This window comes from Myotis davidii, unplaced genomic scaffold, assembly GCF_000327345.1.
Source record: "Myotis davidii unplaced genomic scaffold, ASM32734v1 scaffold363, whole genome shotgun sequence".
Taxonomy (NCBI): Eukaryota; Metazoa; Chordata; class Mammalia; order Chiroptera; family Vespertilionidae; genus Myotis; species Myotis davidii.
The window spans coordinates 2,011,639-2,026,177 of NW_006294069.1; the positions used below are offsets into that span (position 1 = coordinate 2,011,639).

The window sequence follows — 14,539 nt, forward strand, 5'->3', positions numbered from 1 at the left end:
TGTTTTGATTTGCATCTCTCGGATGATTAGTGACTTTGAGCATGTTTTCATATGTCTCTTGGCTTTCTGAATGTCCTCTTTTGAAAGGTGTCTATTTAGATCCTTTGCCCATTTTTTGATTAGATTGTTTATCTTCCTTTTGTTAAGTTGTATGAGTTCCGTATAAATTTTGGAGATTAGGCCCTTATCAGATGTGACATTGGCAAGTGGAGAATAAGTTTTGACCATTTCCCTGGACTCACCTATTCTCCTGAGAATGGTGAATGTAGAGATTTGCCTTCTCATTCATTCAACAGGTATCCATTAATCACCTACCATGTGCCAAGCAAAATTTTAGGAGCTAGGTATATAGATGAATGAGACACAATTTCCCTTCTCATAGAGCTTACATTCAGACCAGTTTTTCTTTTTCATATGTCTTGTAGGGGAGGATTTGTGTTAGTAATATATAGAGAATTTTTGTTCAGGCACATTTTAAGATGCAACTGCGGAATCTTGGATTGGCTCTGACACAAAGAGCTAGAGCCATGGCTGGGTGGCTCAGTTGTTTGGAGCAGTGTCCCCTATATCAGAAAAGGTTTGATTCCTCGTCAAGGCATATGCTGTACCTAGGTTGCGGGCTTGATCCAGTCGGGGCGTGTACAGGAGGCAACCTATCAATGTTCTTCTCTCACATCGATGTTTCTCTCTCCCTCTTCTTTTATCTCGAAAAATCAATTTTAAAAATCTGTAAACATGAAACACTAATCTATAGAGATAGAAGAAAGAATAATGGTTTCCTTGGGGTGGGCATTGACTGGGAAGAGGCACAAGAAAATTTCTTGAGTCAGTGGAAATATTCTCAATTTTTACTTTGCTCATTATATGGGTATATGAATATACAAAAAAGGCATCAAGCTATACCCTTATGATTCTTGTATTTTTCTGCATATAAATTATACCTCTAGATGTAATACTCTAAAAAGACTATAATATTACCTTTGCAGTATTCTGGCAGAGAATGCATAACCTCAGTCTACTCACAAGGAAATATCAAATGAACAAAAATGAGGAACTTTTCTATTTAAAAAAAAAATGTTAATGCATAAAATGCCCCCAAAAAGACTGTTGAAATGTTCCAGATTAGAGAAAGCTATGGAGACATGACAACTAAATGCAATAGCTGACCGTAGATTGACTCCTAAACTGGAAGGGAAGAAAGATATTAATGACTCTATTGGGACAACTGACAGCAGGTTAAATAAAAATGTTGTACCAGTATACACTTATGAAGTTGACAACTATACAGTAGTGCTGTAAGAGAGTATCTTGATTCTTAGAATATACACCCTAAAGAATAAAGGTAAAAAACCATGATATATATAACTTGCCTTTATATGATTCAGAGAGAGAGAGCAAGTGATAAAGCAAATGGGATAAGATAAATCTATGTGGGTTTTCTTCTCATGGTACTGTTTTAATTTTTCAAATTTTTGTACATTTGAAATTATTTCCAAATAAAAGTGTGTGTGTGTGTGTGTGTGTTTCTTTTAAAAAATTATAGTTTCTTAAGAAACAGAAAGAATTGCTCAGGGATTATACTTGACCTCTTAAGAATAATTACCTTATTATTTTAAGTATGTTTTAAAAGATTAGTTTTAAGTAATAGATCCTCTTTATTTGAACTTCTCTTTAGCTCTGACACAACACCTCTTTTAAATGGATCAAGCCAAGACAGAATGTTTGAAACAATGGCAATTGAGATTGAACAGCTTTTGGCAAGGGTAAGGACTTTCTGTTAAATGGCTTTTTTTGCTAAAAATTGTGTATTTGTTAGATATGGTATTAGGTTATATTAACACAGACATTTATTGAAGTCACCACCTTTTCATTCAAGGTGTGTGCTTCTTAAGCTACTTGAATTTTGATCACAGCTATTTCTAGGTCCCATGAGAGTTTTTTTTTAAATTTTATGTATTACTTGGTGGAAGTACTGAATCCTTGCGTACTAGCTTCTTGTTTTTAGTTTATTTGTTGCTGTTAGCCAAAGGGCAAACAGGCAAATAATTTATTTTATCTCTTTATAGTGCTTTCTAAAAATATATATATATATTTTTTCCTTTCTCTCTTTTTTTTTTTTTTTAGCTTACAGGAGTAAATGATAAAATGGCAGAATATACCAACAGTGCAGGTGTCCCCTCCTTGAATGCAGCACTGATGCATACATTACAGCGACATAGAGACATATTGCAGGTAATACACTGGGCTTGAGAGTTTTATGTTGTTAAGGGGTTTATTTTAATCCCTGAATAGATTGTGTGCACATGTACTTAAGAGAACACACAGGGAAATCTTCTGAGAGGATAAATGCCATGCTATAGAAGTTTGTCTTGTTTTACTTTTTTTTTCTTGGTATTATAAAACTCTGAAAATGTCTGATATCTAAGAACTCTTGCTTTTGCCTGGTAAAATTGAATACTATTCATCAGTAGGTAAATAAACCATGGGAAACCTCGCTAGCTAACTGAAACAGTGAAATAGCCAATGGTCATGCATAGGCAATAATATGGTGGTTTAGAGTGTACTTTTACTAGCCTTCGAAGATAACATGGAAGAGGAATAATTTACTATATTTAGAATATTGTTTGAGAAAATATTAAAACCAAATGAAATAAACAAAGATTTATATATGGGCTGTTAATATATACTATAAAATAGGAGGGCAAATCTTTTTAATATTGAAAAAATTCAGCAGCCATTTCTAATGTAAAAAACTGTTGTTAAAAGTAGGAATAGAAGGATACTTTAGTTGCCTAATGCAAAAAAAATGTGTATTTCAGGTTAAAAGTTAGCATCATGCTTAATAATAGAACACTAAAAAATTCCCATTAAAGGAAAAGGAAAAAAAAAGAACAACAAGAATTCTCTCTATCACCACAATGTTTAATGTTGTTTTGGAAGTTCTTTGTGGTGCAATTAATAAAGAAAAACAAGATAAAGGAAGAGACAAAATTTGTATTATGTGGCAGTGATAAGATTATATAGCTAATACAACCAAAGAAAACTAAAAAAATGTATTAGGACAAATTAGGAGAGATTATAGATCACATTCTATATAATAAAAGGGTAATGTGCAAATAGACTGAATGGCAGAATGACTGGTTGCTATGATGCACACTGACCACCAGAGGGCAGACGCTCAATGTAGGATGCCCCTGGTGGTCAGTGTGCTTCCATAGAGGGAGTGCTGCTCAGCCAGAACCCCAGAAGCCGGGCTCATGCTGGCAAGCACAGTGGTGGCAGGAGCCTCTCCCACATCCGCGGCAGCGCTGAAGATGTCCAACTGATGGCTTAGGCACAGTCGGACAAACCCCCAAGGGCTCCTGGACTGCGAGAGAGCACAGGCCAGCCTGAGGGGCCCCCCTTTCCTCGAGTGCACGAATTTCGTGCACCAGGCCTCTAGTTAATATATAAAGACAAGTAGTTTTTCTCATAAACAATAACCTGTTTGAAAACACAGTGGAAGAAATTATAACAGCCTATGTATAAATGTAATGAGATGTATAGGACTTGAATGCATAAAACTATACTGAGAAATGTAAAATATTTACTCTGCTTTTGGATGGGAAGATTTCTCTCTAAATCAACCTATAAATTGAATGCATTTCCAATGAAAGTAACAGGTTTTTAAAATCTATTTGTTCCTTTTTTTAAAAAATTGGCAAAATGATTCCAGTTTATTTGGAATCATAGGCATACAAGATTAACCAAGAAAAAAACATGTGAAAATTAAGATAAGTAGTAAAGGATGCTTAGTTCTGCCAGATATTAAAACCTGTGAAGAAGCTAGAAAAATTAAGAGTTTGATTCTAGAGAGAAAGGGACCAATGGAATTGAATAAAGTTCACCTACAGACCCAAATATGCATGGAAATTTAGTTTTACCATAAAGGTATTTTAAATTCATTGGAAAAAAGAGAGATTATAAAATAATTAGAGCTGTAACTATTGGCTAATTATTTCGGGAGGGGGTGGGGAGGAACCAAACCTCAAATTCTATCTCATTTCTTCCATCCAGAATAATTTCCAGATGGATCAAAGATTTATATGTAGAAAAAGAAAGTTCAGAATAAAGCAAGGGTGAATTTATCCATTTTGGGTAGTAAAAGACTTTCTAAGCAAAACCTAATACCAGAAACTATAAAAAATAATTTGCTTACTATACAGAGAAATAATAGAAATAAGAAAAAGTTAGCCTAATATAAAAATGGGCAAATGATATGAACTTGTATTGCCAAAGCCATAAAAAGATGTATAGCTGCCTTCCCAAATCAAGATGAGATAGGATTTTTCACTTGTTGGATTAGCAAACATTGGAACAAGTGTAACCTATTATTGGCAAGAGTATAGGAAAATGGGTATTCATTCACTTTGCTGGGAACATAAATTAGTGCAGTCTGATTTAAATGTAAGATTCTTTGATCTAATTATTCTGGTAGGCATTTACTCTTTAAATACACTTTAATAAGGGAGAAAGAGAATTCAATAAAATATATATACAAGAATGTTTATTGTGGCATTTTTTAAAAAATATGTTTTATTGAGTTTTTTATAGAGAGGAAGAAAGAGGGATAGAGTTAGAAACATCGATGAGAGAGAAGCATCGATCAGCTGCCTCCGGCACACCCCCTAATGGGAATGTGCCTGCAACCAAGGTACATGCCCTTGACCGGAATCGAACCTGGGACCCCTCAGTCCGCAGGCCAACGCTCTATCCAGTGAGCCAACCCTGCGAGGCCAATTGTGGCATTTTTTAACAGCAAATAAAACAACTAAAATGTTCATCAGTAGGTATTTTATTAAATTATGATAGTCATAGATAGATTTCTATTTGATAATATGGAAAGATTACTTGATATTTTAGTTCATAAAACAAAGTATACAGCAGAATATAGTATGATTTCTTTAACATAAATGAAAACTAGATAAGCTTGTATATGCAAGAACATATTTCCTGAAAGAAAATTAAAGTGATGATGTTATAAGCTGTGGAGCAGGATGGTTTCTACTTTTATTTCTTTCAGTGATCTTTTAGTTTTCTCCCCATTTATTGCAGGATTATACACATGAATTCCATAAAACCAAAGCAAACTTTATGGCAATACGGGAAAGGGAGAATCTCATGGGATCAGTACGAAAGGATATTGAGTAAGTTACCTTTTATATTATTTTGTAGGATGTTTGTTCAGATTTAGATTTTGAGTATATCCATGATTAAAAGCAAATTGAGTGGCAGAATCATGGTTTAGATTTAAAGGTTTCTAATGTCTATTTCACTTTCTTTAAACATTGCTGTTACAATATGGTCTACTTTGCTGGTCTTAACCCCAGCTTCTCCTAGTTTTACCATTGCCTCCTGCCTACCTTGGCTTTCCTGTCTTAATTCAAAGTCCAGCTTACATGATATCTTCATGAGTTTTTCTCTGATCCCCTACCACCCACCTTAAGAATTATAACATTACCAGTAACTGAAGCTCTCTGTGTTTTGCTTCCTGATTATGACCTACCTACCCCTCTAGCCCCTACAATTATATATTCAGGAAACTATTAAAGTAGCTTTTACTTTCCTGGAATCTGAAACATATCTGTTTTTTTCCTAAAATTATAACTGTATGTAAAGTTATTTAAAGATTTCCAATATTTTTATGCTGATCTTAACCCATAACATTAAAGGTTTGTTCTTTTCTTACCTACCTTTACCTCATATTTAATAATATATTCCAGCAGTTCATATACATTTTTGACATTTTTTTTCTTTTTTTAATCATTACCCTCGGATATTTTTTCCATTGATTTTTAGAGAGAGGTGGGGGGAAGAGAGAGAGAAAGAGAAACATCGATGTAAGAGGACACATCGACCCTTGCCTCCCACACTTGCTCCGGTGGGTGGCAGGCATCAAACCTGCAACCGAGGTACATGCCCTTGACTGGGAATCAAGCCCAAGACCCTTTGTTCTTGGGGCCGACACTCTAACCACTGAGCAACCAGCCTGGGCCATTTTTTATTTATTTATTTTTTTCCACAACTCAACACAGCCAACAAGGCTGAATCTATTGAGCATCTAATTCAGTGGTTCTCAACCTGTGGGTCACGTCCCCTTTGGCGGTTGAACGACCCTTTCATAGGGGTCACCTAAGACCATCCTGCATATCAGATATTATGTTACAATTCATAACAGTAGCAACATTATAGTTATGAAGTAGCAACGAAAATAATTTTATGGTTGGGTCACAACATGAGGAACTGTATTTAAAGGGCCAGAAGGTTGAGAACCACTGAATAAAGCTGAAGACTTCCCACTCTTGATGCCTGTCATTGTCTCACTTGTGATAAGTTTATGAATCTTATATTTCATGAGTATGTTACTTATGATTCATAAACTGTGATATACATTCTCAATCATAAGATGATGTAGTGTACTCTGAGAAACATTTCCTCAAGATTCTTTATTTTGTTGTAAGAGTAAGACAGTTTTGCAGCAGAAATAATTTAGTACTCATTGCATTCAAAACTTCGTTTAAAACTCTAACCCATGATTTTTCAGCCATCACAGTTAGGTATCTACCTCCAGAAATTGTCTTGGAAAAATAATTTTTTCTGTTTCTGTTTTATCTGTTTTTTATTTTTAGACATGTACTTTGTGTAACATATAGGAGTAAAAAAAAACCCTAAACATTCTTGCCATAATTAGGAACTTTATAATATTTTTAGTTTTTAAGAACATGTAAATCTTTTAATTTCTGAACAGTCTGTTTACATATACCTCTTAAGGAATGCATTTTGGACCAGTGTAGGAAACAGCCTTTAATATAAGGCATTTAGCTTCTCCATCATTTGTGGAAATGACTAGAATACAGTCCATTTTAATAATTTGTTTCCTGAGAGATGATCATAAAAGAAACATGTTCATCTGTTCATCTAAACTATTTCCTGATTGCCGACAATGAGTAAGACACTATGCCAGTCACAGTAAAAGGTAGAAATGAAAAGATCAACCTGGCCCTCTAGGTGTTAGAAGGCAGTTAGGCACTTACTCAAATTAATATAATACGAGGCAGAATACAATTAGATGAGATATAGCAGTAATAAATGACATTTTCAAGTTTTGGGCAATTACATACCATTTTTTGGGGTTTCATATAATCTTTTGGTATTTATAGCAATTACTAGTTCTGGTTTTAAAACTATGTATGAGACTTGTCACCCTGTTGGCTCAGTGGATAGAGCGTCGGCCTGCGGACTGAAGGGTCCCAGATTCGATTCCAGTCAGGGGCATGTACCGTGGTTGCAGGCACATCTCCAGTGGAGAGTGTGCAGGAGGCAGCTGATCCATGTTTCTCTCTCATCGATGTTTCTAACTCTACCCATCTCCCTTCCTCTCTGTAAAAAATCAATAAAATATATTTTTTTAAAAAAGAGAGACTTGTCTAAGGTCGCTAACTGGTTAATAAGTGAAGGAATATAGATTTAAATCCAAACCATGAGTTTTAAAGTCCAGTGTGTTCAGTTATAACATTCTGCTTTTCCTGGTGGTCTCTTTCCTGCTGTGGTTTGCACATTAACTGCCTCTCAGCCAGTAGATAAGTTTTAGCAGCACAACCCTCTTTTGTCTTACTGCAGTATATGTACAGTTACTTGATGTTTGTTTTTTTTTGTTTGTTTGTTTGTTTTTTAAATATATTTTATTGATTTTTTACAGAGAGGAAGGGAGAGAGATAGAGAGTTAGAAACATCGATGAGGCATCGATCAGCTGCCTCCTGCACACTCCCCACTGGGGATGTGTCCGCAACCCAGGTACATGCCCTTGAGCGGAATCGAACCTGGGACCTTTCAGTCCGCAGGCCGACGCTCTATCCACTGAGCCAAACCGGTTTCAGCCAGTTACTTGATGTTTTAATTTTTGTTCTTAATACTTATTGTGAGTAAAGAACAGAAACATAGGAGGTTAGTGACACAAGGCATTTTCTTATAAATTTTAATGTGCTTAAGACCAAGATAAAAGTCCTTAAGTATGCCAAAATTGGCAGGTCATTAGCTTCAGTTTAGTGTTCCTTAGGCTTCAGTTGATGGACTACATGTACCATTATGAAGGAAACACTCCATTTCAGTAGCTCTTCCATCCCATGTGCTGTGTAATAATCAGTCCAAAGTTTACTTACACTGGAGAAAATAAAAATATAGGAGATAATAGACAAAGAAAGGAAAAGTAAGATTTTTGTTTGTTTAAGAATACTGGATTATTTTGGTGAAAAATAATGAACTCTTAAGCCTAAATTAGAGCTATTCATATTTATTTATAATAAATTTCATATTTAGAAGGAGATGAAAAGGAATATGCATTTTAATTGAAAATTTAAAACTATGTAGAGGCTTAATTTGTCCACTTTGGCTATTACTAGAGTTGTCACATTAATCTTTTATTTTTTTTGCAACATCTGCCAAAATGTTCTTAAATCTGCCAAAAATGTTCTTTAATTTTCTCTATTTTGTTCTAGGTCATATAAAAGTGGGTCTGGAGTAAACAACAGAAGAACTGAACTATTTTTGAAAGAACATGAGCACCTTCGAAAGTAGGTATTACTGAATGTATGCATATACTATTGTAGTTTTCCATACTTAGTAATTCATTTGCTTATATAAGAAATTTTTGTGGTATTTATTATAATAAGTGCTTTTATCAATGCTAATTCATTTAATTCTCTAGTTGACCTTGCTCAGTAGAAATGGAATTGCACTGTTCCAACAATAATTAGAAAAGATATGCTCTTGATATCAAAAATCTATATTCACATCACTTAATTATTACCAGAAATATGTGCTTTATCGCCTATTTTTTTCTTTAGCAAGTCTATTGCTCTAATAATTTTGCCCACTTCTATAGGTTATTAGTAATAATAATGGTAATAATACTGATGACTTACGTTTGAATGGCCTGATACCACTTACCTATGTCAAGAAGCGTTATAAAGGGCAATTAGTCATCCATCAAATCCAAAGAAAATACCTTATTTTCTAAGAATTTAAAGGAAAATGCCTAAAACCTTGGATAAACTTACACACACACACACACACACACACACAATCTTAATGCAAGTTGCCATGCTCTGTCTCTGCTTCATTTATTTTTTTCTCTGACATGCACTAAATTCTTTAATTATTTTCTCTGTACATTGTTATAGAACTTAGGATCAGGAAATTACTTATCTCAGTGAACTCAACCTCTAAGCACTTGAGCAGCTAGTATCCATAATAGTTAAATGTTATGAATTATGTTGATGTTTGCTGCTGAAAGTCACGTTCACATGAGCTTAATATGTACTGACAATTTATTTTTTGTTTAAAGATTACCGCTTTAAATATAAACTGTTGAAATCAGAACGTGGAAAGATCAAGACCTTTTTAGAAGTCTGGGTGCTTCTAGTGTCAGATAATTTTTAGTGTTCTTCCTTAATCTGTTTAATATTGATTGGCACAAGGGGGCAGTCTTTCCTATAGTATGTGTAGTTTATAATTATTCATAGCTTTGGTCGTTCATTTTGTGTTTGATGAAGATCACCATAAAGAGAATTTTTGCATTACATTTATTGATAATGTTAGCCTAGATTGCTTAGTTAAGGTATTATCTTCCAGGTTTCATCACTGTAAAATTACTGTTATTTCCAATTAATTAATTAATATAGGGGAAGATGCTTTGAGACTGTGTAAATATTCTGTTTCTTCTCAAACTTTTCCCACTAATATTAGCATCTATTAGTGAATCTTGCTTTCTCCTCAGTTATTACTGTGGTGTTTGCCTACTAGTGATTTTCTATTTGCATCAGTTCTTGTACATTTATTAATTATAATTCTGTGATGAAGCACTGTTCTTTCTCCTTTATTTTATTTTCAGATTGTAACACCTTTGGCCATGGGAAGTTACTTCGGGTTAGCTTTTGTCATTGACATGCCCTATCCTGTTTTGAACATTTCTTTTATTATTTGGCACCACAAAATTTTCATGGTTTATCATGTGTTTTCCCTTCCTCAACTCTAGAATCAACCACTTCTCCAAGTAACCTTGGTCTTTTTATTGGAGAGTGGTTCAGAAACTAAGATCTGAGTGCTAGATGTGCTTATTGCTATTGAGGTATCATTGCTTCTAAGCTTTTTCTTGCTAAATGTCCATATCTTTTTTTGCATCTACTAAGGTGATCATTGTTTTGTTTCCTTTATTGTTGCAATGTGGTGAATTACATTGATTATTTTCAAATACTAAATCTTGATTTCTAGAATAAATCCCACTTTATTTTGACATATTTATTATCCTTTTTATATATTGCTGGATTTATTTTATTAAAGGTTTTTACATTATGCTTGTGAAGAATAGTTTTCTTTTCTTGAGATGTCTGTCTGGTTTTAGTGTGAGGGAAAGTAGTGGCCTCATCAAAATGACTCTATTTGCTGAAGGAGTTTGTGCAGGTTTGGTGTTATTTCTTCCTTAAATGTTTGATAGAATTATCAGTGAATCCATCTCAGCCTGGAATTTTCATTGTGGCAAAATTTTTAAATTATAAATTCAGTTTCTTTTGTAAATATGAGGACTGTGGCTCTGTCTGGATTTATCCCTGGGCTCCAGGAGGATGGGTGACTATGATTGGCCCAGCCTTTCATAACTCCATCCTGTGGCCAGTAGACTTGGAAAGTCAATTATCAGAAGAAGAGGGCCTCCTGGTGCTTACCACAGGCTGTGTTCTTACACTGACTATACAGAAATAGGAGGCAGAGTAAACTTACCCATGTACACCTCAGCTCAGGCTCTTTGGCTGGTCTGTATTGTGAATGGGGAGACATTGAGTCAGGGAGGTTTGGGATCTGACTAGTTTTCACTTCCTCTGTGGCTATAGCTTTATTTGAGACATGGCAGCTCAGCCAGGGAGTGATTATGGAAAAAAAAAAAAAGAAGAAGAGAATGCAACATATACAGGGCCCCAGGGAAGTTATCAGCCAACTTAGTTACTTCATTTTGGGTTTACTACACTCTCTACTGTACTCCAAGCCATACACAGAAATAGCAGTTATGCAAACTCTTTTTTTTCTAGTGATATTTGTTGAAGTGGACTTTTACTTTAATATCCCATTCTTTTCTCTGTCCCCCCACCAATCAATTGCAAACTTTTTATGGTTCTGTAGGGCCCTGCATGGTTAACCTACTACCTAAATCTCCAACTTCATCTCTTTTTTTCCCATCCCTTCTCCTGTATCACTCTTGTCCTTTACTTAATAGGTACCAGCCATACTGGCCTCTGTTCATTTCCTTTTCCAAAGATAACAGACCTTTTCTCTGCTTCTTTGTGCTTATATTTTGTCTGCTTAGAATACTCTTTGTTTTTTATGTAACTTATTCATTTATGTCTTTATAGTTTAGTTCACTTGTCATCTTTTCAAAGAGACCTTTTCTAATTATCTTATCTGAAATTGACCTTCCCTTATTATTACTTAACAAAGCACTTTTTTTTTTGGCATAGTATTTATGAGAATTGGGAATAATTTGTTCTTTTTTTTTTTAATCTGACTTCTTGATCATAAGCTTCATGGGGGTAGAGACCTGGTTAGTCTAGTTCTTAGCAGTATCGGGTCCCCAGTTCCTGTTATATCATAGACATTTAATATTTATTTGTTGTTTGAGTTAGTAGATGTAAGCAGAAGGTATTAATTTTGGTTTCATACACACGTTTACCTCAGTGTAGAAAACCGGTTTCATTCATTTACTTATTCCCCAAGTATTTATTGAATATGTACTATGTACAGAGTATTGGTCCAGATGCCATATACCACTATATATATATGTCAAATTTGATTTTGAGAACTAAAGAGGATATTATTAATGTGATGAATTATTTTTTTTGCTTTGCAAAATAAATTTCCCATGAAATACATTTTAAAAATCAAATTGTAATAAAAGTCTTTGGTAAGCATCTCTCTTACAGATAAGAAAACAAGATTCAAAGTGGATATAGGCCAAGGTCTCATAATTATTTATAATATAGCTCTTATTCAATCCACATTTCCTAACCTGTGGATTGATATGTCTCATATCATACTGCATTCCCTGTGATTTGCTTCTTTAAATTTTTATTTTTCTTATATTCGGGAACCATTGTGGCATAATACTATTTAGACTTGAAAGACCAGTTGCTTTTCTCTTCTCTGAAAACCCAATGACCTGACCTCTTTCTGTTTTTTTTTTCCAGATTTAAAATAGGATAGTAGCTTTTGCCTGTGTTACAAAATTTTAAGGGAGAATGACTTAAGAGTTAGCATTTTACAAAATTAAAATTACTCTAAAAATGAAAGAATTTGTTTCATATGGCTTTTTAAATACCAGACTGTTGTATAAAGCAGTGTATATTTAAATATAGACTCAATGATGGTATTTGAGAATTTCTTTTGTTTTCATTTCATTGACTATTTAGCAGATATACTTGAGTTATCATCTGAGATTTGCACATACATTTGTATTATAATTGTACACTTAGATATAAATATGTCCATGAATGAATAAAGAACTACTATATTTTCAGTTGGAGACTTACCTTTTTTCTGCTGACAGTTTTTTAATGTCATGTGTTAAGCTATGTTTAGACTATTGACATTTTGAAATTTTTTAATTCACCAGCCTTGTTATGTGAGTGATTCAGAGTTATGGTTGAAGAAATCTTTTAGGTAGCATTTGAAAAATATTAATGGTTTCACTTTTTGTTTTGTGATTTTTTTTTTAGCTGAGTTTCCCTGAGGTCATATGACTAATAGATTCAAACTCAGGTCCTCTGATTGTGTTACTTCTGCAATATTGGTCTGCCTCTCAAAGATGATTCTATAGTATCTACTTCACAGACTTGCTAAGTTAATGGATGTAAAAGGCTTTGCAACCTGTGAGGCTTCTATAATAATAAAAGTGTAATATGCTAATTAGACCGGACATCCTTCCGGACAACTTTCCGGATGAAGCCGGGGCTATGAGAAAAGCCCAGGTGCCTGCCAGTGGCCTGAGGGATGCCCGGGTTCCCGGTGCCAGAGGGAAGCTGGTGCCAGCAGTAGGAGAAGGAAGGCCTACTCTCGTATGAATTTCATGCATCAGGCCTCTAGTCTTCTGTATATATAAAAGCCTAAGCGATTAGATGACCTGCCGGTACTGTGACGCGCACTGACCACCAGGGGGCAGATGATGCAGGAGCTGCCCCCTTGTGGTGAGTGTGCTCCCACAGTGGGAGCGCCGCTCAGCTGACAGGCACCAGAAGCTGGGCTCACAGCTGTGAAGCGCAGCTGCCTGGGGCGCGAGCCTCTCCCATAGACACTCCACCTGTGCACCCTAACGGCTGCGGTAGGCACAGCGGGGCGGGAGGAGTGGGTGATCGATGCAGACAGCTGGCTGAAGCCTGACGAGCTGGCAGGTAAGGCCAGTCTGCCACTGCACGGAGGTCCACCGATCCCCGCAGGCCAGGCCGAGGGACCCCATCAGGCCTCTAGAGTCTATGTAAAGTAGAACTTAATGAGGGTTATCAAAGTAAGAAAAGCAAACACTAAAGGAGAAAACCTTTTATTGTGTATGCACTCAATTTACACTTCTTAGATAGAATTTGAAATACTTTTGATGCCAGAATAATCTTCTTGAAATGAAATTCTAATTGTATTAACAGATCATGACCATATTTAAAAATATGAGACATATGATAACCATAATTTAGTGAGCTTTAGAAGCAGTGATTTTTATCCCAAAATTTTTTGTATGGTTGTATGTACAGGGTGGGGTAAAGTAGGTTTACAGTTATAAGTAGGCAAAACACAGAGTTTATTCTTATATTATTATTTAGTAACTAGATGCCCAGTGCACAAAATCGTGTACAAGTAGTTCGCTGCCACTTGGTGCCACTCACTGCCCCACCTGCTGCCACTCACGGGCCGGGGGTAGGGACCGAGAGGTGGTCAATGCACCTCATGGCAACTGGTCAAGCGGTCATTCCGGTCGTTATGCTTAATGATCCCTGGCCTTTTATTATATAGAATTATTATATTATTTTCCTTACGAACAACTGTAAGCCTACTTTTGCCCCCACCTTGTATATTATTTAATAAATATATGATTCAATTAAACACTGGTTGTATTATAACATCTGTGAATGAGATAACATAGTAGACTGTCAGCATTCAAGATTGGACTTTAGCTTTCTTAACTATTAACGAACCCTAGGGGTTTATGGTATATAGTTTTAAGATACAAACTTGAATGTTATGCATTGTGAAGCTGACGTTGGGGAAGTCATTTGGCTAATGAGTATATCTAATCTATCTGGACAACGGTGCTTATACTTCAGCCTCACTTCTAACTTTATATTTACTGCTTGTTGTTATTTACTTGGTAACTACCATGAAATGGTTTATACATATGCATACGTATACTTTGTTTCTTTGTGAAACATTACCCCAAGGAGAAAACAGAAATAAAGTTAATAATAGTGAAGT

The 14,539-nt window shown here is 35.2% G+C and overlaps 1 protein-coding gene across 2 annotated transcripts in view; it reads left to right on the top strand.

Moving 5' to 3' along the window:
- GOSR1 (golgi SNAP receptor complex member 1) overlaps positions 1 to 14,539 on the top strand; it is a 40,218-nt gene that overhangs the window by 6,009 nt on the left and 19,670 nt on the right. For both annotated transcript variants that reach the window (XM_006768071.2, XM_006768072.2), the window contains exons 3-6: positions 1,676 to 1,763; positions 2,125 to 2,232; positions 5,095 to 5,186; positions 8,536 to 8,610. In XM_006768071.2, the coding sequence (XP_006768134.1) occupies positions 1,676 to 1,763; positions 2,125 to 2,232; positions 5,095 to 5,186; positions 8,536 to 8,610 (363 nt within the window). The remainder of the gene's footprint in view (positions 1 to 1,675; positions 1,764 to 2,124; positions 2,233 to 5,094; positions 5,187 to 8,535; positions 8,611 to 14,539) is intronic.